At 46.7% G+C, this 24306-nt stretch overlaps 1 protein-coding gene across 7 annotated transcripts in view; it reads right to left on the reverse strand.

The window, feature by feature from the left end:
- The window catches only part of PTK2 (protein tyrosine kinase 2), an 878302-nt gene that overhangs the window by 157701 nt on the left and 696295 nt on the right, over nt 1–24306 (reverse strand). For 6 of the 7 annotated variants that reach the window (XM_086966271.1, XM_086966270.1, XM_086966268.1 and 3 more), the window contains one exon: nt 1366–1477. In XM_086966271.1, the coding sequence (XP_086822397.1) occupies nt 1366–1477 (112 nt within the window). Of the gene's footprint in view, nt 1–1365; nt 1478–4551; nt 4967–24306 lie in introns of those variants that run through there. The other variant, XM_086966273.1, reaches the window with a different exon arrangement.

Below are 24306 nucleotides of genomic sequence, written 5' to 3' on the forward strand. Positions count from 1 at the left end.
AGAAGGGACACCTCTTTCCTATTGGGCATTCTCAAATGCATTTGCAGTTTTCACGAGGCTGCTACCTAAATCCACTGCTCTCCTTGTGAAATATATTTTCTCAAGTTATTCCTGATCCTTCTTTCTTATATTGCAACCTCTTGCCATACAGAACTGTCTATTTAAAGAGCTTTACTCTTTACGGGACACTGATTGCATTTAAGAACATTAATATCTATTCCAGCTCAGTTATTCCTTATTCCCTCTAGTATACACACAAACACATTTCCGTGTCTGCCTTCATTTCTGTCAAGATGGCTTTGTGACTTAACACTCGCTACTGACAGCTGCAGTGATCTGAAGGTCACTAGATCGAATCTGTTCTGTTTAAAGGCAGATTCAACCTTCCATCTTTCCAAGTTTGCATGCAAAAGTCCACTGGAAGAGAAAGACAGTAATAAATAGAAAAGGACAGTGACGGGGGGAGAGAGAAAAGGCGGAGAGAGAAAAGGCAGATAGAGACCATGAGAGAGTAAGAAATTAGACATATGCAGAGAGAGACTCAGAGGACAGAAAGAGTGCAATAACGTTGAAGAGAATGCTGTTGACAAAGGTATAGAGACCAAGAGAGAGGGGCAGAGGCCATGTGATACTGAGGGAGAAAGAAAAAGATAGGTACAAAAAAGAAAGCGAGAGAGGGAACGCGCGAAAAGGCAAACCAGAGAAAGAGTGAAAGAAAAAGAGGCTAATAAGAGACCGTGAAATTGAGAGAGACACAGAGAAAGCAAGCGAGAGGGCTAAAGTCTAGGGTCTGCATCGCTTAACATCACTATTGTATGACAATTGCCTTAAAACGCAAAATTAGGTCCTGTCTGAATCACCGTGCAGTGAGGACACTTGTACAGACTAATATAGTAGACTTAAACTTCCGTGTGAGATTAGCTGTGCAACATTTGTTTACATGGATGGGATAGAACTACCCGAAGTGATGTGATTTCATGGTGTTGGCCTAAACTCAATACAGCTAGTTATAAATAAAATTACAAAAAAATCTCAGCAGGGACCATTAAGTAACTGAGACATCTCAAGGAAACAAAAGCTGCATTATTATTCACCAGAATGTAGTTCTCATATAGTAGACATATACTTAAAAACATCTGTCTACTTAGATAACATTGGTATTTAGTAACAGCATAGAAGTGCCTCCTCTTGGCACAGCAGGAGTAGAGGGTGGATGCAAACCAACTGAAGAGATGGATGGAAATATGAATAAATACAGCAGCACTTGTGGCAGATACAAAGCACTCCCTCACACGTCCTCCATCTTAACTCCAAAAAGGGTTATGCACCCTGTGAAAGCAGGGCAAGTGTGCTATCCCACAGTACCTTGGGAGGCGCTTCTTCAGAGCCACCAGAATCCCAGGACACCGTGATCTGCCGCCTGGATTCCATCCTCATCCTTTCCTCTTGCTGCAGTTTCTCTTCCTCCAGTATAGTGCTGTGAAGACGAAAAAACAGGAATGAGACTGACATCTCTGCAACAGATTTCCATGAGAGGCAACTCTAACAGAATACTTCACCATACCTGCACTATTTATTTATAACGTTTTTTATAGCACGAACAAGACCCATGAGGGTATCGGAGCGCTTTACAAGGGGAGGGATTGGATACATCGCTATAAGACATAAAAAAGTGCATTTACGACATAAAATATAAACATAGAAGAGTATCAAAATCTAGGTGCACGATCTCTTTGGGAGACGAGACGGAGGAGGTCGTGATCAATGAAATAAGAGTTCAACAGGTAAGTTTGATCAATAGGGTGACGACTTTTACTGTGACCATTTAGACATCAGGAACGATTTCACTATGTTTAAGTCTCCGTAATATGCTTAGTTTAAGGAATCGGGAGTGGGACAGAGAGACATGGACCTGGCAAAGGAAACAAACAGTGAAGCAGGACGATATAAACCAAGACACAAAAACACTGCCACTGGGACAGGGAAACACAGACAGGGAGATGAAGCAACAGAGACAGTGCAACAGAAATGCAGAGACACTGGGACAGAGATACTGCAAAACGAGTAGAGGTGGACACCTTCATGGAATCAGAGACAGTAGGACATGGGAAGAAGGAGACAGGAATGCCAAAAATGGGACACGTCACCCAATAATTAAATATGGCATCTTGGCGCAGAAGACTGCCGACCTCAATGTACCGAACTGAAAGATGTGCTTCACAATCACCATGGACCATTAACAATAAACTTTAGAGGAACTGGGGACTGCATAAGGGCTGGGACTTCCCATGCATCCTATGCTAATCAAATGCACATAACAGGTTATTAGATCTTCAAGCACTTCTTTGACATTCTAAGCATCTGGAGGAATTGGCACTAGAGTCATGTTATCCTGCAAATTACTGACGCCTGCCTCCTAAGCAAGGACTTTCAACGGAGAGGGCCTGCTTTCTGTTCTCCTTCTGTCCTCCCCCTCTGACGCATCGTGCATCCTCTATCGCAGTACTTTCAGAATACTGATACTGCTAGACTCTCCACTGACAGAAGTCACCTTGGCACTATTCTGTGGCCTTACTGCACCATATGTTGCAGGAATATCTGGTTCCATAGCTACACGTTTACCTTGATGGCCACGGTAGTTGCTAAAGTGGAAACCTACTCCTTTCATGCATCTCTGTATCGTACTTTAGCATCATTCTGGATTAAGTCTGCGCACTGAAAAACTGTAGTAAATTAATCTGATTTGACCACAGCCTGCTCTGACCACCCTCTCTGCCCCCAACGGGTTTAAAGATTAGTAGAATCGTGCAGTATATAACTTAGGCGGGCGCATCTCTGAAAGAAGGGGAACTCTGGGGATAAGCACAGAGACCGGGTCTGTGGTCAGAGGGATGGAAAGTAGCTGCTATGAGAAAGACTCTGGCGCGTGCCTGAGAGCTCTCCGTGCGCCTCCTAATAATCCACAGATGGAAACAGAGGCAGCTCTGAGCCAATTTTACCGGAGGCGCAACTGCAGATTGAGCAAACCTTTCAAATAAAAACGAAAAGACTATTTGCGCTTCTTTCAAAAGCGAATCATTGGCAAAGCTAATAGGTCTCGCCTTGTGGTCTGAAACGTAGTGAAGTAGTACATGACTTGTGTCACCAAACCAGACACCTTACACAGAGTGTATTTTCTTCAAACGATATATCAGGTTTTAATCACTGAATAAGTTTTACTTTAGAGGGTCGGATATCCCTTTCACGAGGGGAGGGGAGATTAGGAGACTGCACCACTTAGTGAGTAAATGTGGTACGGGCAAGGAAGCAGATATGATCTAGTGGGGCTGGGTGGAGCCGTGATAACTCCTAGAGATCACACAGCTTCGGGTACAGATATGGTGAGGTGGGCTGTTTAAAGCAGTGAAAGTTGGAGGCCACATCGCATAGGGAGCAGTGTCTACTGGGGGTGCGCTGGCTCAGTCAGACCTGCATTCAAGCCTGACTTCCGAAAGTCAATGACTACAGAGAACAGCTTAAAAGTTAAGGACTCGGTGCTGAGAGCTACGGTCTTCCTGCACATCGCAGGTCTGGATTCTCTCCAGACTGACTCAGCCTTCACTCCTCTGAAGTGAGGCCTTTCCTCTGGTCCTGGGGCAGCCTGTGCTTTATTCGTGGTGGGAACTCTCGCACTGTTCTAGGAAACTATTGCACGCCTTCCGCATTTTGCTAAAGAATTTTTGCTTCACTTGCAACGGGAAAAAATATGCAACAAGAAATCACAAGTTCATAAAGGGACAAAAGAATATATTTACTGTTCATACATCAGTGGCGTGCCTGCTGTAGAGAGGGCTCTCACCGCACCCTTGAATCCAGCGCCTAGAGCCCTAGACAGATGTGCGGTCTGCCACGCACAGTCTACAACACACAAAACAGAAGGCGAGAATCCGTGCGAGCGCAGAGATGTAACATGTTGTTCACCCTTTGGTATTACTGCTCGGGGTACAACTTGGCGAATACCGTCTCGAATGCGTGTTCACACCTATTCTCAAAACACACACTTAAGCTTAACTGACAACATCATTTATTATTTGAAGTGAAATGCACAAACATTTCTTTCACCGAGCATGCATTTTGTTCTGGATTCTTTCAATTATAGTCATGGAGTAAAATAAACGGTGTACACTGAAATAGGACTTCACAGCGGAGAATTACGTGCTTTGTTGACAGTTTTATGAATATTCCGAGAGGCAGAACCATCAATCCATCCTGGTCTATGCGTAGGTTGAATAAAAGCTATAATACTCTGCAGATGTCTCTCCTCCGGGAACCTAGCGCCCTTCCGCCCCTCCAGGTGACTCTCTCCCCAACAGCTGTATCCCGTCAGACTTCGCGCCCTTCCTACACCCTCCAGGTGTCCCCTCTCCGGTTATCACCCCTGCCCGACGTGCCGCCGCCTCAGAGCGCCCGCCGCGCCTCCTCCAAACCCGACAATGTGTGCTAAACCCCAGGATCCCCGCCAGTCGCCTCACCCCGCCCCGCCACCCCGAGGAGTCAGAAAGCGCTGGTTACCTTCGAGGCGCCTTCTTGGCCTTGCGTCGAGGAGCCTTGAACCACGCCATGGAGAGGAGCATCGCTCGGTGCGGCCGCGGCGGGATCAGCGCTGCTGGCTGCCGGCTCCGGAGGCGGCCCCTGGATTACTCATGAGAGGCGGAGGCCGCCGGGCGGCTCTGCCTATGATTGACTGCGGAGGGGGCGCACCGTCCCTTCAGTGGCACCGCGGCCTGGCTCCCAGAGCCCGCGTCAAGATGTTTTATTTTCAGACGAGGAACGAGCGAGCGGCTCGCATTCTTGGAGCGGCCTGGCTGACAAGCCTCCCCCTGCAGATGGAAAGCAGAGCCCGCCTGCGTGCGGAGAGGAGAAGCGCAGGCAAAACAGCTCCCGGGGAGCACCTGCACCGCAAGAGCAATGTCGGGAAGTATGCACCGCGCGAGCGAGGCGGCCACTCCGCGCGGCAAAGGCAATAACTATTTAACAGCTTGGTGGTAAAGTGCACTTTACAACAGTCGTTCATAAAAGTACACCGTTCGCACGGCATCTCCGCCCACTGCTGTACCACACTCACGACCCACTACACTCATCTGTGCGTCAGCGTCACATATACGTATCACTCAGCCCCTATGCACTAATCCAAGGGTTTCCAACATAGGTCCAGAAGGAGCTAACCCATATATACCATGGAGCAAGGGGCCACTATTTGCTGGGTCATCTATCCAATGAGTCAGACCACAAGTCCAGGTAACTGTTTACATAGTCTAGGAGTATAACCACATTAAGTAGGCTTCATTTGTTAAAGGGTCAATTTCTTTCAAATGAAAACTCTCACCCACATTTTGTGAAAGGCTGCGCCATAGGATTAGTATTCATCCTAGGTAATTGCAGCTAGGAAGGGTTCAACTGTAGTCCAGGACTGTTAAAAGAAAATACTGGGATTGCAAAAGAGTGAAAAACACGTTATGATACCCACACTGTTTTCATTAGGATACCTTCAACAATATTTAAAACAAAAGTATAGGTGTAGTGCCATCAGAATTGTTCCCGCATACACTGAGTCAACATGTTTCAGCCACATCCAAAACCTCTCGGTGTAAGTGATTTTCATCAGGACAACACAAGTTTTTTTTTAACCTACCCTAAACTCACCCTATCTAGTGCGGTTACATTCCGAATGAAAGTATAGAAAAATGACAAATATTTTACAGGGGAAAAAGTCCTTTTTGTATTTCTATAGTCCTCTTTTCCCTAGATTATAAGGAAGAAAGCCTTCCTGGGATGGAGTTGAGAACTTTATCTGAAGTCAGTCTTTAAGGTACCTTGCCTTCCAGTAACCCATGTCCTTACCCATGGTTCCTGTAACAATCAAGTAAAAGCTCCTCAACTGTGGCTGAGCCCATCCTAGCAACAGTTACATAAGATGAGATACTAACCCAATGAAGAAGCATGCCACAACATGTGAGTGAGGGTTTTTATCTAGAAGAAAAGGGGCATTTTTACCAAATTTAATCTAATTTCTAGACGATGTAAACAGTTTGATGGACTAGTGGTATGATTTTCAGGATAACCAGTGCGTGTGTAAATCAGTTACATTTACACAAAATTAATCATGGTGATATTGGGGGGCGTGGCTTCACTGTGCAGCGAAATGGGCGAACTTCAGCGTGGCTCCGCCGGCCAAGCCTGACAAATCTGGCAAATATCAGATTAAAATGCCGAATGCCAGGGGCTACTCACTGCAGAGGGAGCGGAGACCGACTTAAGGCTCATCGGGGCAGGTCGTTGGGCTGAATTTCCTTGGTGACCGAAGCACTTGTTGAGGGAGATTTTGGGCTGACGAGGGGCCTACGCAGTTAATGCAGCCTGGGAAATGCATGGGAGCTAGCCCTGCAGCACGGTTAGATGAGGTCCGGGACCGGAGAGCAGCCTTGGTGGTGTTGGCTGACCACCCTCCCAGCTGATCAAGGAAGATACGGAGGTGGAGACAGGGTGTACCACTGCCGTTGCGGGGTCCCTGGGGGTGGCCGAGGATCGGGCCGCACCTGAATTCCCTCAGAGACCAAAGAATTCGCTGGAGGAGATCCAGGGCCGACAGGGGATCTATGCGACTAATGCAGCCGGGACTTTGAGTGGGCGTCAGTCCCACAGCACGGTCAGGCGAGGTTCGGGACCGGGAAGCGGCCGAGGATCGGACCACACCTGATTGCATGCGTGAGTGGCTGAACCCTGTTCTCGCCGGAGGCGGCGTTAGAGATCGGACTGCGGAACCAGCCTACAGTTGCAGTCGAGAAGACCAGGCGCCAGGGGTGAGTGCGCATAATTAACATCCTTGCACCTGAGAGACAACATGAGGTAGCGAGGGACCACTGTGGCCCTGGACCCGCTGGGTGTACCGCCATTTTGTGGAGCAGCAGTGCTGCCTGTGGAGACAGCTTGCGCGCTGCTGTGGCTGGACGCCCCGTGCTGGGTGACGGAGACAGAGGAGGGACAGACTGATATGGAGAAGAAAATAAGATACATGGACAAAGCGCTGGCTGTAATCCAACAAAAGAACGAGGATTTGGAGGCGAGATCGAGAAGGAATAACATACGTATAATGGGGATTGCTGAAACAACCAACATCCAGAACATGGAGCAGTATATAGAAACCATGATGAGAGAAATATTCGGGTTTGACTTATCCCAAATGTTCCCTATAGAACGGGCGCACAGATCACTGGGCCCCAGACCACGGCCGGGAGTGCCGTTGAGGCAGATATTGGCGAGAGTACTCAACTACAGGGATCGAGATATAATACTCCGCCTAGCTAGAGAAAAGGGCGCCATCCAATATCAAGGGAATAACATTGCACTGTACCCTAACTTCACGCTGCAAGTACAGGCAGCCCGTAGAGAATTCATTCCGGCAAAGAAAATATTTCAACAACTCGGAACAAAATATGCACTGATCTACCCGGCCAAGCTGCGTATCCAGGGTCATGGCAAACCGACCTTCTTCACGGACGCTAAAGCAGCATTGGCATACGCGAAACAAATGGAGAAGGACCACAAGCAGCAGAAAGCCTCAGGTGACGGACAGTCGGAGGACAGGCTCAGCAACAATGATTGACTGTACATGGACCACAATAAGTGTTGGTAAATTGGGTGGCTTGGCTGAGGTTCAAAGCTCTGAGTGCTGAAGATGCCTGGTAAGATGGGTGCTCGGCTCTCATGTAGAGGTGACATACTGCTTTATATAATTTAATAGTCTCCCTGGCGAAGTATGCAATCTGTCCATGATGGGGGGCCCCAGGGTGATTGAGCGTGTAGCCTATAGCTCGGCCACCCTGCCACAAGTGCAGGGGAGAGTGCCGGCGACCTCACGGGCCCCGCAGGATGTTTCCCTTTCATTGGGTGCCTCCTATAGATGGTTTATTGTTATGGGTACAGGGTGGGGGGCTTACACAGCCTGTTTGGGGGGTTGGTGTGGGTGGGGGGGAGTGATGGGGGGACAGTTGCCTTTTTTCGTATTTCTGAACTACACCGAAATGCACACATTTGCACACATGATGGATGTCTGCCATGTACTGTGATATGCTTCTGTTTGCAGAGGGATGGCGCTTGGTTATATCCGCATGAGTTAACAAACAACACCAAAACGCATCCTGGCAGCAGGTATGCAACAAACCTAGTCTTCTGTGAATAGACATGCCACAACACACTAACACAAACTCACTAACATGCCTTACGTGGAACGTCGGAGGGCTAAATGATCCCAGAAAGACAAGGCTGATCCACTCTTATCTCACACGGCATATGGTGGATATATGTTTCCTACAGGAAACATTTCACAAGCATGTCAGTGGGGATGCTTAGGAACCGAAGATGGGAGGTGGTAGTGGAGGCCGGATATTCCAATTACTCTAGGGGAGTAGCGATACTCATGCCCAGGGGACTACACTTGCGTACACACAACACGGTAGTAGACAGAGAGTAGATACATAATATTGCAGGGTGAGCTATATCATACCCCAGGAGCACTGGTTACCACTTATGGCCCAAACACAGACATTCTGGAATTTTTCCAACATATATGGCAGAAGATACAAGCTTTGGGGAACACTGCGATTCTGTGGGGAGGAGATTTCAACGTGGTCCTGTCGACGCAGGTAGACAGGGCTCATCTCGCGCACATCACTCAAAGGCAGCAGCAATGATACACAACATTATAGAGGATCTCCAGTTAGTAGACTCCTGGAGGGCCCTACACCCATCAGTTTGAGCAGGCACCTGTGTTACACACCATAGGAATGCGTGGTCCTGCCTGGACTACTGGTTGGTCTCTAAGGACCTTCACACCTGGCTGGCGGATGCCACACATCTTTCCCGCACTTTCTCAGATCAAGCGCCTGCCCAGATACGACTGAGCGTGCCTCCCACATACGACCAGCCATTTACATGGAGACTCCCCTCTAGCGCTCTGTTAGACCTAGTTTTACGCGAAGAATTGTGCAATAAGATTACTGAATATTTCACGCTAAACAAAGGCAGGGTAGATTCGCCGGTCAAGCTTTGGGAAGCCTTCAAGGTTGTCACAAGAAGCGACCGCATAGAGCTTAAATCTGGTGTCCTTAAAGATATCCGTAATACATTTAGCAGACTTGAGCGAGAAATTCGAGTTGGAACACTCGCAAATGGTTGGCCCATCCCCTGAGATTACAGCACAGATAAGATCTAAGCTGACAGAGTTCCAGGACGTAGCGGAGAGGGAAACACCATATTTAAATAAGCATGCGCAGGCTAGGCGATACGGGGAGAGTGAGAGACCGGGGAAGACGCTAGCAGGACTACTCAGCACACCTACAGGGTCCAATTACATAACTGAAATACATACGGGCAGTCATGAAATAGTTAGAACAACACCCGACATACTGAGGGAAATGGCCCGGTTTTATAAACAACTATACACCTCCCAAACAGATCCGTCGCAAGCAGACATAGTTGACTATCTGGATGATATATCGCTAGCCTGGTTCAACAATGGTGCCCGGGAGTACATGGAGCTACCAATTACAACAGAAGATGTTAAGCAAGTCATAAATAGCATGCCATCAGACAAAGCCCCCCGGGGCGGACGGCTTAACGGCAGCATTTTATAAAGAATATGCCGATATCCTAGCCCTCAAACTATTACAGGTATACCTGGAAGCAATGGAAACTGGTGTACTCCCTCCGACACTTCGTGAGGCCACCATAATAACCATTTTGAAGCCGGATAAAGATCCAACCAAGCCGGACTCCTACCGCCCGCTATCCCTGATAAACTTGGACTCCAAAATATACGCTAAATTGATAGCGAATAGATTACAGCCAATGCTACCGCAGATAGCGCTGCCAGACCAGTCGGGATTCATACCAGGCCGTTCCACTGCCCACAACCCGAGGACGATTTTTGGTGTACTCCATTACCGTGCCCCCATGTGCAGGCAATGGCGGCACTCTTGGATGCCACAAAAACGTTTGACTCCCTAGAGTGGAGGTTCCTCTTTGTCTTGCTGACACGTCTAGGCCTCATCCCCATATTTATTAAACAAATCCAAATACTATACACAAACCCCACAGCGAGGGTCAAGATCAATGAACAGATATATGAACCCTTCAACATCACTAGAAGAACACGACAGGGCTGCCCACTGTCGCCACTATTTTTTGCTATAGCCACAGAGCCGCTCACGGCCAAGCTCCGACAATACCATACACAGCAAAGAACTCTTAATATCGATGTATGCAGAGGACATGACTATATACCTGACTAACCCTAGAGACAATTTTGACGCAGTAATGAGGGAACTGGTACGATACAGTGGACTGACCGGGATCCCGATTAACTGGAAGAAATCAGTGATGCTGCCGCTCACCGATACCACAGCCCCGTTTGACTCCAAATTCCTGGTACCATGGGCCGATGGGGAGATGAGGTATTTGGGTATTCGAATAAGCAGATCTATGCAGGAAATATGGTTGGCTAACTACGGAAGGGCAATGGACTGGCTGGAGGGCAAGATACCAAGAAGGAAGGGTCTCCCGCTGTCCCTGACAGGGCGTATAGCTATTACAAAAATGGTAATCCTGCCCAAATTTCTATATTTATTCGTGAACAATCCAATGCCGTTAAACGTCCACTTTTTTAAACGGCTACGTTCAAACATATTGGATCTGATATGGGCGGGTAAGCAACCTCGCATCTCTTGGAAAATACGGACGCTGCCTTTCATGCAGGGGGGGTTGGGTGCCCCGGACTTCGAACTGTATGCATTTAGTGCGCAAGCGCAATTGCTGCACTTTTGGCACCACCCTACACCATTCCAACCGCACATGGCGATAGAAATAGACAGAATAGCACCACTTCTGCTTAACACGGCCATATATAAACCATATAAACGTCCACAACAGGAAATAGACACAGTGGAAGTAGTGAGATGGGGGTGGAGGGGCATCGCAAGGAGGGCACGACAAGAGGAGCTGTATGCACCATCTATGCCCATAGGGTATATTCCACTACTGAGCCCCCTACTAGACAAAGCAATTAAAATGAGGGCGAAAATCCACAAACTAGAGAAAGGGAGTGACCTATTTCCGGAGGGCGAATTTCTAACACTAGTGCAGATGTGCGACCCACAGCCACCCACTGCGTCAGACATGCTCTTTTATTAACAGATCAGGGCAGCATGCAGATCCAGGTGAAAGGAGTTTCTGGGCGAGCCGCCTACCCTGCCTGCGCTGGAGAATGTCTTATTGAATCCCTCACCCCGCAAACTCATCACACGCATCTACAGCATCACCCAGGGTGAATCTCCAATTACTTATACTACCTCCAAAGCGGAATGGGAGGGGGATGCTGCGTTAACTATTACTGACAAACAGTGGCAGTTCTGCTGCCCCCAGCTGGAACGCCTTTCACCGAATTATCGATTGAGGCTTATCCACTTTAACTTTCTGCATAGATTATATCGCACACAGTCACAGCTGCATCGCATAGGCCTACACCCAGATGCAGGGTGTTGGAGATGTGGCGCCCAGAACGCCACATTTATTCACCTAGCTTGTGACTGCAGACCCGTAGCGCAATATTGGACAGACGTTTTTAGGCATATAGGGCACATAATAAATACCTCATTACTGGCAGCACCGAGCACTGTTAGGGTACGTGCAGGAAATTCCGACGGAACACGGGAAACTCACGGTCATGATGCTGATATTATCGTAAAGACAGGTGGCAATCCAGAATAAGAAGAAGCAGAATCCTCCTACGATAGCAGACTGGGTTAGGGCTGTCACGTATTGCTAGGACCAATTATCCTTCTTCTGGGACCTGATGCCAAGTAGATCTCGGCCATCAGACATATGGGAACCCTTCGCTAACTGGTTGGGATCGGGCGGAATAGACCTCCAAAGGGACTAGGATAAGGTTGTCGGCTGGGAAGACCCGTCTGGCCGGACACCAATGATAACATGAGTGGAGTTGGGACATGGACGTGCACATTGGTACAGACTGAATGGGTGGCAAACAGTTGACTAAGCGCAGACTAGGGGAGTGTCAGTGGCATGGCAGACTGAAGGTCATATTTGAAGGGGGTTACCTCTTGAGTTGACAGAATGGCATTTGGGAGGAGGGGGGGGGGAATAGTGGTTAAGTTGGTTCTTATGTTTCGATATATTAGAAAGTGCTGCATTTGACTTCTTCAGGTTTGATGTATACTGGTCATAATCCGCTGCCTGCCCTCCGGGATGTTGGCCAAACAAAAGCTGTGTACTCTCCTCCGGAATGACATGCCGCCGGCCTCAGGGTTGTAGGCACATGGCAGTGTAAACTGAGAAGCACACAATAAAGTGTTAAAAAAATCATGAGGATATTCTGAATAGCAGTTATAGCTCCAGCCCTCTGGACCCACAATGAACACCCTTACCCTAGCCTGTCAGAAGCTAGGTCTTTTCTGCTGTACACTGCAAATACTTTGCTTTACCCTAATCCAGATTGAACTAATCACACAATTATTGTAGCACTCACAGTGCTACGAGGCTGCTCCGGTGCACAGACTGGCAGTTCAACTTTGAAATAAGCCCTGGTATGCACACATTTCTTTAACTGAAAGTGACTTTTAAGGTTAGCATGTTCAGTGGGAGGTCGTCCACAGCTGTGACTGAGACACAAGGTGACTGTAAAATGACCACAATTTTCATGGATTGTAAACACTGAATGAAACGCTCAAGTTTGCGCCTACGGGCATAAAGTGTGTCAGTACAGGAATATGCCCAGGAGGCTCATGGCTGTGAATCCCACCCCTTCCAACTCAACCGAATCAATAAGATATGATTTGTATCTAGTCTCCTTGGTTTGGGGAACACACAGGTCATATTTATTAACACAGGTCATACTTATGAACGCAAACATAACATCAAAACACTGTATCATTGTTATTTCAAGATATCATAAAAATAAATCAACATGACATTTTAATCATATCATAGACCATAGCAAATGAGACTCTACTACCCAACAGTTGCATCTTCTTAAATCAACCCAAATTATTTACATCTATATAAAATTTCAGATTGCATGATATGATTACACAGCGCTCAGGCCCATTGTGATCTCTTCTACTTGGTCCATACAAGTGAAACCATCGGCATCCCTGAGGGTGGTCCCCAGGCCCTCTCCAACCAGACCAGCCAGTAAGCTGCTCCTCTTCATCAGGCATCAAGGGGGTATCCCATGCTGTGGACCAGGAGCTGCAGCACCATGCCGTCCGCTGCAGGGTGAAATAGTGAACCTGCATCCCCAACCCAGTGTGACGTCCTTGTAGAAAGAGGCCTGTCTGACCACCAGAGTGATGTCCTAAAGGTAAGCTGCAGAGGTGTGTTAAACTTAAATATTAGCAGTTGGTGTGGCCTGCTACCCCATCTAATCACTACCTCCTGTGCCCAATGCCTAACTCAAGGGTATTGATCGGAGTTTGCGCCATAGAGCTGGCCCCAGCTACTATGGGTTCTATGGCTGCAGGAGGGAGCCAATTTTACCAATATCATATAGCCCTATGCTACCTACAAATGTTTGGGGATGAATTAATATGAAGTGCTGTTGGATCATTCCTAAAGCATGCTATCCGTTGCTGTAAAAATAGTGTTTTTAAGTTTTGTACGTTTTATGCGAGTCTTTGACTAATAAAATTTAGAATGTTTTGGATTTGAAAACTTTGTTGTGTTAGTGTGTTTAATCCCTTGGCTGCTGGGGTAATTTTCCTGCTGTGCTGGGGGGCGCGCACAGCGCCCCGGTGCTCATGACGAGCTGAGGTCGTTATGAGCTACAGTGCTCCTGACGAGCTCAGCTCGTCACAGCCACACCCGTTTCAATAGAACACTCAGCACAGCAGGGGAATTATCCCAGCGTGCGAGCGTTCTAATGGCCATGACGAGCTGAGCTCGTCATCAGCACACGAGCTGAGCTTGTCATCAGCATGGGAGGGGTTAATATTGTTATTGTAGTGGTGCATTAATGTTTTGTTTTCATGAGTTGTTAGGTTATAGTTTTGTTGATGAGTTCTGTGCCTTCTTGTATGTTTGGCACTGGTGTGAGTGACAATGTTTATTGATCAGTTAATTGAAACTTTTTAAAATTAAAAACCAAACCATGACGAAACCAGCTAGCTCAAACCACAGTAAAATGTATCAATCCTGGTCTTCTTACTGCATGTCTCTGGAAACCGTGCTTCCCCTGTCTTATGCTCATTTCCAAGCAAGTCACTTAAAAGTTACTGTATGTTTTCTAGATCCCCAACTCAGTGAGCATGACAATCATGCATGCCCACTGAGGGTTTCTCAGTTTACATGGATTGAGAACCTAGAGCTTGGTTCTGAGGTCAAGGGGGGCATGCCTGATGCATCCCTATTTCACAGAGAGTGGCTACTGCCCTCTCTAACCAGGCTGAGGTAGCTGGATAGTGGTAGCAGCAATAATCTATATTCAGGTATCCTTGTATTTTAAGAAGGTTGGGTTACCAGCACTAACTCTGCTAGGAGGGACCCTCTTCCACTTTTCTGTTGGGGGATTATCAGGCCTCCTGGTCTGGAGTTAATTAAAATGATTCTCTTGGGAATAGCCCGGGTGGGCACAAGGGGAGACAGTATGTCATTCTTTGCATGCCTTGGACACACCATGAACATGCCACAAATGTGCCTCACGACTGAAGGGGCACCCATGATTCAAAAGTAGAAGACCCTTTGATTGGATCAGCCCATCAATCACAGGTGATAAAAGTCTGGCATTAGTTTTTAATTTTTGCTCAAGATTGGTCTATCGCTTACTCGCTTACCCTTGTCGCTGTTGGAAGGGCTAGGGCAACCCTCTACAAAATGATGGCACTCCCCCGCTTTATATATGTTTTACAAAATAAGCCACATATAGCGAACCCGGGATATTTCAAGAAGGTTGCGACTGAACTCTTAGAGGAATATCTGAGTAAAAAAGCAATATCACGAACCTCTCGGAAAATATTAAATAACTCCCCAGACACTTTGGATAAATTTAGAGCCAGATGGGATGGAAGATGTGGGCAGTCTGGACAATGAGGATCGGCTGGAGGCACTGGCGTCCCCCTGAGAAGTGGTGATCCGGTCCCAATTAAGACTGATTCAATTGAAACTACTCCATAGGGCATACCATACACGAGCTACACTAGTTAAAATGAACAGACTTGTCTCTGCACTTTGTCCCAAAAACTGCGGTCAAGAAGGCATCTTTCTACAACTATGGTGGAACTTCCCCAAAATAGGAAAATACTGGAATAAGATTGCCACACAAATGCAACAATTATGCGGCAAAGACCTAGAGATACTACCAAAAAGTGCCTATTAAACGTCTGAGGCAAAACAGACCTCACAATGGGAGAGAAACTTTGGACCACACTAGGCATTATGATAGCTAAGAGCAACATAGCACGCAAATGGGGAGTCGAGTCCAGTCCGATGTTCTATGCGAGCAGAAAGGGTGGTCTATGAGTGTAGGGGGTGCCCACACAAATGAACAAAGATCTGGGGGAAATGGAACAAAAGCAGGGGGATGCCCTGTCAACTAAAGCAAAACACCGGCAAACCCGAAGACACAGCATGGTAACGCTCTGGGGCCGGGGCGAATCCCAGTAACTGAGAAGGGAGGTTTTTTGTGAAAGCAGAAACCTGCATTTGTTTATATATCACAATTGTGAGATAAAAGCCCTGCAATGCATATCTCGTCACTTGTAAGTTAATTTTTTTTATTGAGAAGTTGTCGCTGCCTTAATGGTGTATGGTTTCAAAATAAAAAACGTATTTTAAAAAAAAGATTGATAAAGCAGCCAGCCCACGCCAGGCCCGTCCAAGGAAGCCAGTCAAGGCCCGCGGTGTGAAGGCAAGATAAGAAGCTTGCTCACCGCACCTGAAACTTGAAGTATTTTCTATGACTGATGGATTATGCTGCAAAGGAATTGGCCGGTTTGAGATGGAGGAAGAGCATCTGCAGCATCGGTCAGAGAACCTACTGTTCCTGGGAGGCTTGTGGAGCTGGCGCTTTTAACAAGGAAGTTGCAGACAGCGGCTTAAGATAAGGAAGCTTGCAGAACATCAGCAGAGATAAAGGGAGACAGGGAAGCTTGATCCCAGGCCTTGAAAATGAGATCACTTTTCCCAGACACACCCCCCCCCCCCCCCCCCCCCCCCTGTGCTGTGGGAGCCTGTGTGGTACTTCCAATTACAATCTGCACAGCTGGTGAAGAGTGTCCGGTGTGCCAAGATATCAGGAACCTGTGATCAGCCCAGATGCCAATAGAGCTATGTGCCCGCTCAGGATGGGAGGGCACTTCTGTTTCTTTGGGTGGGAGGTTAAGGGCTGATAAAGAACATTTTACGTCACATCAAATGCTGAAACTGTATAATTTCAATATAAGGATTGGTATCATGGCTTCAGCTAATAAGAGCAACTCTGTGCAACATGGTTTGTAATATGCAATGCCAATTGTCCGTCTGCATATTAACTGTGTTTTATGGTGCTTAGCATCTAGGACCTATAATACTGTTTGGGGTCAGAACTCTGGCCCAGAGGGTTGTAGAGACATCTGGGATTCACTGTTTATCCAAGTTTTATGTGTAGTATAATTTTCTTGTGTATATTAAAGTACTTTTCTTTTTAAAAAGTAAATCACTGACTGGACATTAATTTTTTTTTTTTTTTTTTAAACCTTTATTGGAAAATTAAGGAGATACATGCGCAAGCCCACAACCAACATGGCCGGCCGCAAAGACAGTCATTAAAGACAGGAGAATCGTAGGCAATAGGTCAATATACAAACAGGATAATTCAAAATACACTATAAGGACTGCGGGGTGCGCGACATAGAATATGAGGTTTTCGTTTTTAATTTTAGAAGAAGAGAGGGGGCTGCAACAACAAGGACTGCACACCTTACATAAAGGACAAAAAAGAAACAGGGGGGACGTACCCCATTTACAATCGGAGATAGGCTATGACTCCAGCAACTATACAATCAAAGCAGCCACAGCGACAAGACTAAACGATAGCAACGGTGCAGAAAGCAACTTTACCAAGTCCGATCCCCGAGAGCCCACCCCCAAAAACAGGAAACAAAGGCGTATTGAAATGCCGGAAATAGAAAAAAAAAAAAAAAAAGGTGCGAGACCCAGAGACAGCCAGCCCCACTAAAGAGGAAGACCCTCCCAAAGCCGGAAAAGAGCGATAGGGACCATAGAACAAAACAAACTAAAACAACAACCCCCCCCCCGCACCCGCCACCCTGCACCCCTGTAATGGCTACGGCCTGACCCACTAACAGCGTGCCTGTCGCCCCGGAACTGCCCCACAGAAGGGAAAATATAGAGAATGGAGGAGGAGAGAAGCAGACGCGCTCCCGGGCACCCGGTGCCCCTCGCCGGCAATTAAAACATATAGGTACAAGGGGTCATCATTGAGCAGGGTATACACAGTCGGGACCACTACGAGCGGAGCGTAGGCTGTAGCACGCCGGAAACAGGATTGAGCACAAAACAGTACAGTTTGCCCCCCAAAGCATCAACACCCACTGTAGTAACAACGTCATGAAAGCGGTACCCCTTGCAACCAAAGTCACAAACAAAGATGAAAGCCAACCTATAGCAGTCCCTCGGCCTCTCCCATACATGATATTATATCAGCACAGAATGTGAACTAAAGCAGCAAGAATCAGATCAAAGTAACATGTCGCAAGGGATAGAGTCAAATTGGCGCAGCATCAAATAAGACAACGTATTGCGCAGCCCTCACAGCCCCAGCACAAAGGACGATGACCCAGAGGGGAGACATTTATCCTTGTCCAGTCTTGCTTATAGTACCAGAACAAGCGACAGTACCAATCTCCAGCAAGTGCGACGGGCAAGACCTGGCAGTGAGACAGGCCTTCCACACTCCATGCAACGAAGCAACACAGGAGAACCACAAGTCAATGTCCAAATACGGTAGGAACAGCACCAGGATCTGAAGCAACAGGTCTTTGGAAAAGGGTATAGCGGCCAGGTCAAGGCTAGCGTCTCCAGACTGTCCGGTGCATCCAATAGTACACGTATGGAAAGTCCCAAGGCACAGTGTTCCCGACCCTCCAGCTGCAGTAGTAGGCGCCATCTTGAAGCATCCGGGCGCCAGAGATGGCGTCTCGCTGTGCATGAACGGGTCAGCCGATCTCATTCGCTCCACCGCGAGGGTCATGTAATCCAACTTGCCCCCCAATAATCGGGCGCCCTGCACCAAGGTGTCATGAAGGGCAGCTAGAGAGGCCAGCAAAGCGTCCAGGTGCAAACCAGTTCCGTGCCCCCCGTGTATCATGGTCCCCTTCTCCATAGTAGCACGGATCAGAGCAGGTCCGGTGTGGGGCCGTGGCACAGGCAGCAGGGCAGCGAGCGGTGTAGCTCCCCCGGCAGGGCCACCAAGATCAATCAAAAGGCACCGCTGGAGGCAGTGCAGCTGAAGGGCGGCTCGCAAGAAATTCGGGAGCCTCCCGCCAGAAGCGGGACGGTTAGGGAAACACCTCTCGGCGGAGAGCAAGTGAAAATCGTGTCGCACTATCCGTTTACACGGGGGCACAGTGAGAGTCTCGGTCCCCACACGTAGTAACAGTCCGCCAATATAAGCCTGCCAGAAAAACCGCCGCTACACGCCACCTCAGAGCTGACCGGTCCCTCCAGGCCAACGGCGGCCGTTGTTGTTCACTCGGGGACCAGCCTCACGAACTGGCCGAGTCCCCGGTCTCAGGGCTGCTGCGGGCCGCAAACGTCGCCGACCATATCTCGCCTCCACAAGCAGGCACGAACCTCGGGATTGCGCCCTCGGTGATCGGGCGCTTTCATATCCCCGTACACTCCGTCTTGCCGCGGTAATTCACGCAGGATGTGGTCCCGGGAGGAGATGGTGATCGGAGCCGAGGGACTAGGCGGCCATTGCGGTCGCCGGCTTGGCTCCTCCCCCGACTGGACATTAATTTTATCAGCTGGTAGTATGGTGTGCACTGTATTCCGAATGTCTAACCCCTCTTTGAGTAAGCTTGGACTAATCTGTCTCGCTACCCTGAGAGAGTCAAGTACTGGAGAGGAGTACTTGGTTATTCAGTTTTGAGCCCACTAGTACTGAGGCCCCAGGACACAAGCGGGGAACACTCCAGTCGATGTGATTGAAGCCCATGAACACCCCGAGTGCCCTAGTGCCCAGGAAGCCGGGTCTAACAATCCGTAAAATACAATTTCATTAATCCAGTCAGCCAAAGCCACAGTCAGCCCTCAAAATATTGATTACTGTCTCAGATATTAAGAGATACTCCGTGAGGGCCGCAATTACATCCTTGTTCAGTACGTACAGTGCAATAAAGTGCAAGTGAATGGTTTGGCAAACATGTTGTGATCAAGTATGCCACTGGTCATTCTTTGTCTCCCAATTGACAACGATTTTGAGGTGCTCTCAGGTTAAATGGGCTTGCCAGGCAAATGACTGCACTAATTACTTGAGATTTGCGTTGGTGTGTGTTCATAGATTTTTGGTTGTGGTGTGTTGGTGCACGACTGAGTTAGTGTTCTCTGCTGAGCAGCTGGCTGTTATGTGTATGTGCTGTCTTTGGTGTTGTGTTACTATATCATGCTTTCTATTTTGGTGCTGTTGCATTGGCTCGCGTTACTTTTTTGCTGTGTTGTTTCGGTGTGCTGTGCTTTTCTGGGCTGTGGTGTTGTCTTGATCATATCTTTTTCGTTTTTATGTGTTGTTTTTGAGCTATGTCATTGTGCTACGCTCTTGCTGTGTTATGTTGTCGCTGTGTGGTGTTATTCTGCTGTATCGTGTTGCTGTGTTAGGTTGTGATGGTATGTGTCATTATTTTGTGCTGTTATATTACTGTTTTGTTAGGGATTTTATTGTAATTTGGTGATGTTTTCATGTGTTGTGCTTGTAAACCTCAACTAAATTAGTTGCTTAAACGTGCACTAATACTAGTCTTACAGTACTGCTGTCTGAAACTCACTTTCATCATGTGATGGTAAATGGTGTTTGAGCCAATAACTGCACTATTTACCACCAAGCATAGTGCTTTTCGAAAATGTTTTGAGGTTCTGCCTGTAACGCTAACAAAACAACTGTTCTGGTTTACCAAATTAGTGAAAAAGAGACTGCATTTTAAAATAACTTAGAGAGTAAAGACTCTAATTGCAGAGAGCAATTAATATGCATCAAGTCTCACATATACTGCAGTAAGAGCACTCAGGTAGGTAATACACCCACTGCAGCGATCTGTGTATAATCTACGGATCACAATTTTGAACCATCATAAAATACCAAAGAAGGCTTACACCCCTACTGCTAATCATCGCATGCAACGTGTTCGTTTCATTTCCTACAAAGTCTTCTTATCGGGTAAATGCTTCTTTTGAACAGCATCACATTTGCACAGCATAGTAAAATTTATCAGTAGACATGTAAACAAAGGGCTACGTTTAAATATTTGCAGGTTTCGTCGTAATGTTTTGTTTCTTCTAGCTCAAATCCAGCAATTGTCAAGTGGCAAATCATTGCATTGTGTGTTATTTAAATAGTCATTACCAATTACATTTCCGTTTGGCACAGAGAGCACACGTTGCAACACAGCTCAGATATTCCATGGAATTGGCCATTACCCAACTCACATTACCAACTATAGTAATAAAAATTCCCAGTATATCAGTCATAAAACGCACATGCATACACAGGTCAGAGGCACTGTTTATTTTTGGATCTTAATGTGACACAACACCACTTCTCGTAACACAGTTTACCTCTCCAAGACAACGAACAACCCCCAACCCTAACAAAATACCATAGTCTTTTGCTTCATACACCATCTCACAACTTGCAAGGCATACACCGACCTTTCAGATACAGATATTCGAACTGGTTACACACAAACGCAAACACATACTCCAAGCAATACTAACTTACAAGTACACAAATTATTGACCGCATCTACACTCCAGATAATGCCACTCAAACAAAAAACAGACTACGGTCTGGGAATAAATATCTGATACCAGGGCATGAAAGTATTCACACCCAAAAGCACTGCGAGGCAATACTAATTGCCACACAGCGCCATTCAAATTTCTGTTCGCATAATAAATGAGATGTTCTGTTATTGAGATTTATAACGTGCACGATTACCCCAAGGCGCTAGCTGAAGAGAGCAGCCCCTAAAAGAAAAACAGTTTAAAAAGCCAGCTTTTAAGTTTCTTATGGAGTCTAAGATGATTCATAGTGTGTTGGAGGTCAAGAGCCAGAGAGTTTCAGAGTTCTGCTGATAGGTAGGAGAAAACCATCGCACCAGATCTAGACCTCCTTGGTTGTCCCAACTCAAGCTTGAGTTGGAACACTGTTCTTTTTTCTAACTTCTAACATTCCCCATCACGACTTAACTTCTTGACTCGACTATGGAGAAAGCCTTTACTTGCATCATCCGCACCCGGTCAGGGTGTTTCATGAAAGACTTCACACTTCCACATAAAAAGTCACTGACGCTCACTTGCCAGTGCTTTGTTACCACCACTGCTTTTTTTGTAGCCACAATAACTCATTTCAAAGCCAGCTGTACAGTCCATGGCCTTCTTTTATGCATCCGTAAAGTCAACCAATACTACACATCCCTGAAAATCTTAAGATAGCAACACAAGCCTCATAAGGACTCACACTGTGCACAAGGCAGACAGTTCTATTTGCACGCCACAACACTCACTTATCCCAATATAAGCTATTCATTGCCCATTCTTAAAGTTTTGACCTCCATGGACCCCTACTGAATCTCTACTGACGCCGGGGACCCCTGCCTAAGCAATTTGAATGTCAAAGGAATACTTATAAATACGGAGCATAGTATGCATGACACAGCACACATTTTGAACTATTTTATTTCATTTTAAACCCAGGCAAAAATCGAAACTTAAGGGAAGATGAGAGCTTCTGAAAAATGAGGTTTTCTTTTTAACAGAGGAGGCAATATGCTAGACTCTGGAATATCACTTTTTTGTACTTAATTTAATGCATGCCCTTGTTTTTGGCAGTGCATACCAGTGCTTCCATAGAGTCATCCATACTGGATTCCATTTGCTATATCTGATCGAATTGTTCCTCCGAATCAATATGAAGATACCAACCTAATTTTTTGCTTCCAATATCAAATTCCTTCGTGTTTACAGAACATTTTAAAATGTTGCCTTATGTTCACAGACATTATTAACCTGCTCATATTGCTTCATTTTCTAAGCAGCTGCGGACCCCCTGAGTGGGTGTCACAGACCCGGATTGAAAAATGATGCTACAGATAATCGCCCTGCCTCCGGATTATTGACCATTTAATCAGATGCTTTCCAAATTGTGTTCTTCGTACAGTGGACGTTGCATCTAGCCTCCTGGTGGCAGAATCTATACGTTCAATACACTAGACCAGATAGCATTAAACCCTAATGACTCCATTTTGAGACACGTGTTGTGCACATAATATTAACAGTAAAGCGTATAACGGTAGAACTACAGTGCATCAGAATGTTGCACTTAAATTCCAGCTGCGGCGCACATGGCTTCATTGAATACTGGTATGTGGGATGAACTGGCACAACTGAAAACAAAAGTCAAATATGTTCTAAAAACACCAGCTCAGGCACATTTGTGTTCAAGTAATTAGATTCGTATTTCGCTAACTCAAACAAGGTGAGGCTATTTCTCAGAACAAATAGAAACATAATTAATTCAGCAGTAACAGTCCTGACACAATGTTCAATTGAATTTTACTACCTTGGTGAACATCTTTGACCACAGGGGTCCATTTCCCTTGAAGGCCTGGTGGGTCCAGCAAAAGTCCAGTTGCCACCGGTCTACTACTTTTCGATCTCAACTAAACCAGTGGTTCCCTATGGTGAAGGCTAGTGTTGCCCTTGAGGCGATTAAACTGTACTCCGATGACTCTCCTGGGTCCAGTGGACTCGGTCTCCCATGCTGCATGTCGGCCGTCAGTAGTGGTCAAGAGATTGTGGTCAGGACATGTAACAGTAACAGAATGTCAGCCAATTGACTCTTGGAGTTCCCTTCTTATGTCTGGGGCTCAGGATGACCAAGGACACAGTCTTCTCTAGCTAGCCAAGGAGCAGCAACTGCAGTCCAGTCTTTGGTGCAGCCTCTCTTTGCCAGGTCCAGGGAACAGCAGGACAGTACTTTATCGGTCTTCTCTCCAGTGCAGACGTGAACTGATGACTGGGTGCCATATTTATGCCCAGAAAGTCCTTTCGGAGGATGAGGTGGCAACTAGCCAATGGGCTACTAGGTCCCTTTCTGTCTCATGAGCACTTTCTGCGATAAGTGGCATCTACCGATCACAGAATGCAACGTTCTTCCCACTTCCAAGATGGAAGGCCCTCTTCTCAAGTTTGGTAGCTCACCTTAGAAGTGTGGCTACCTGAGGGCCACACATCTATGTAAAACCTGGTTTGACTACTGTTTTCGCATTTGTCCCTGTCGCCCGCCTGGCTACCAGAACAAAAAACAAAAGGAACCCCTTGTGTGTCCATTATTTGCCCTTCAAAGGCAGCTTCCCATTTAAAGGTCGCTTTTTGAGCTCACACCCCGTGTGGCTTCCTGCCAGGGAACAGTGACATCTCTTCCAAGGCAGCCTAGGGTGACATAATATTAAAAATAGAGGTATGTACTTTTTCGTTAGTTTAAATGGGAAAGTTGAGTTAGCATTTTAAAACCACTTTACCAGTCTGCAGTGGCAGGCTGGGAGACTTATTTTGTCACACTTAAGGTGGCACTGAAAGTGCAGTAGCCCCTGAAGGACACTAACTTACAAGCCCTGGGTACCCCTGGTACCACATACTAAAGACTTAAAAGTTAACTTATGCCAATTGGGAATAAGCCAATCCAACATATATTTTTAGGGATTAGAGGACTGTCACAAAGGTCTGGTTATCACATCTCAGTGCAAAAACCAGCAGCAGCAGTCCAAAACTTTGGGGTTGATCATGCAAAGAGAAGCATTTCCTTACATTACTGAAGACTGGGGTGCGTTTACGCAGTTTCCAGTTTTTGGGTAATCCATTTTCCCCAGTAAACCAGCTCTCAAAAACAAGTTTAATAATAAATCATGGATTTCTTTCCCACTTAATGTCCCCTGTCAGTGGCTGGATTGTAACTGGCTCCATCATGACTTGTAAACCGTT

The sequence above is a fragment of the Lissotriton vulgaris genome, chromosome 4_1, assembly GCF_964263255.1.
Source record: "Lissotriton vulgaris chromosome 4_1, aLisVul1.2, whole genome shotgun sequence".
NCBI classification, from domain to species: Eukaryota; Metazoa; Chordata; class Amphibia; order Caudata; family Salamandridae; genus Lissotriton; species Lissotriton vulgaris.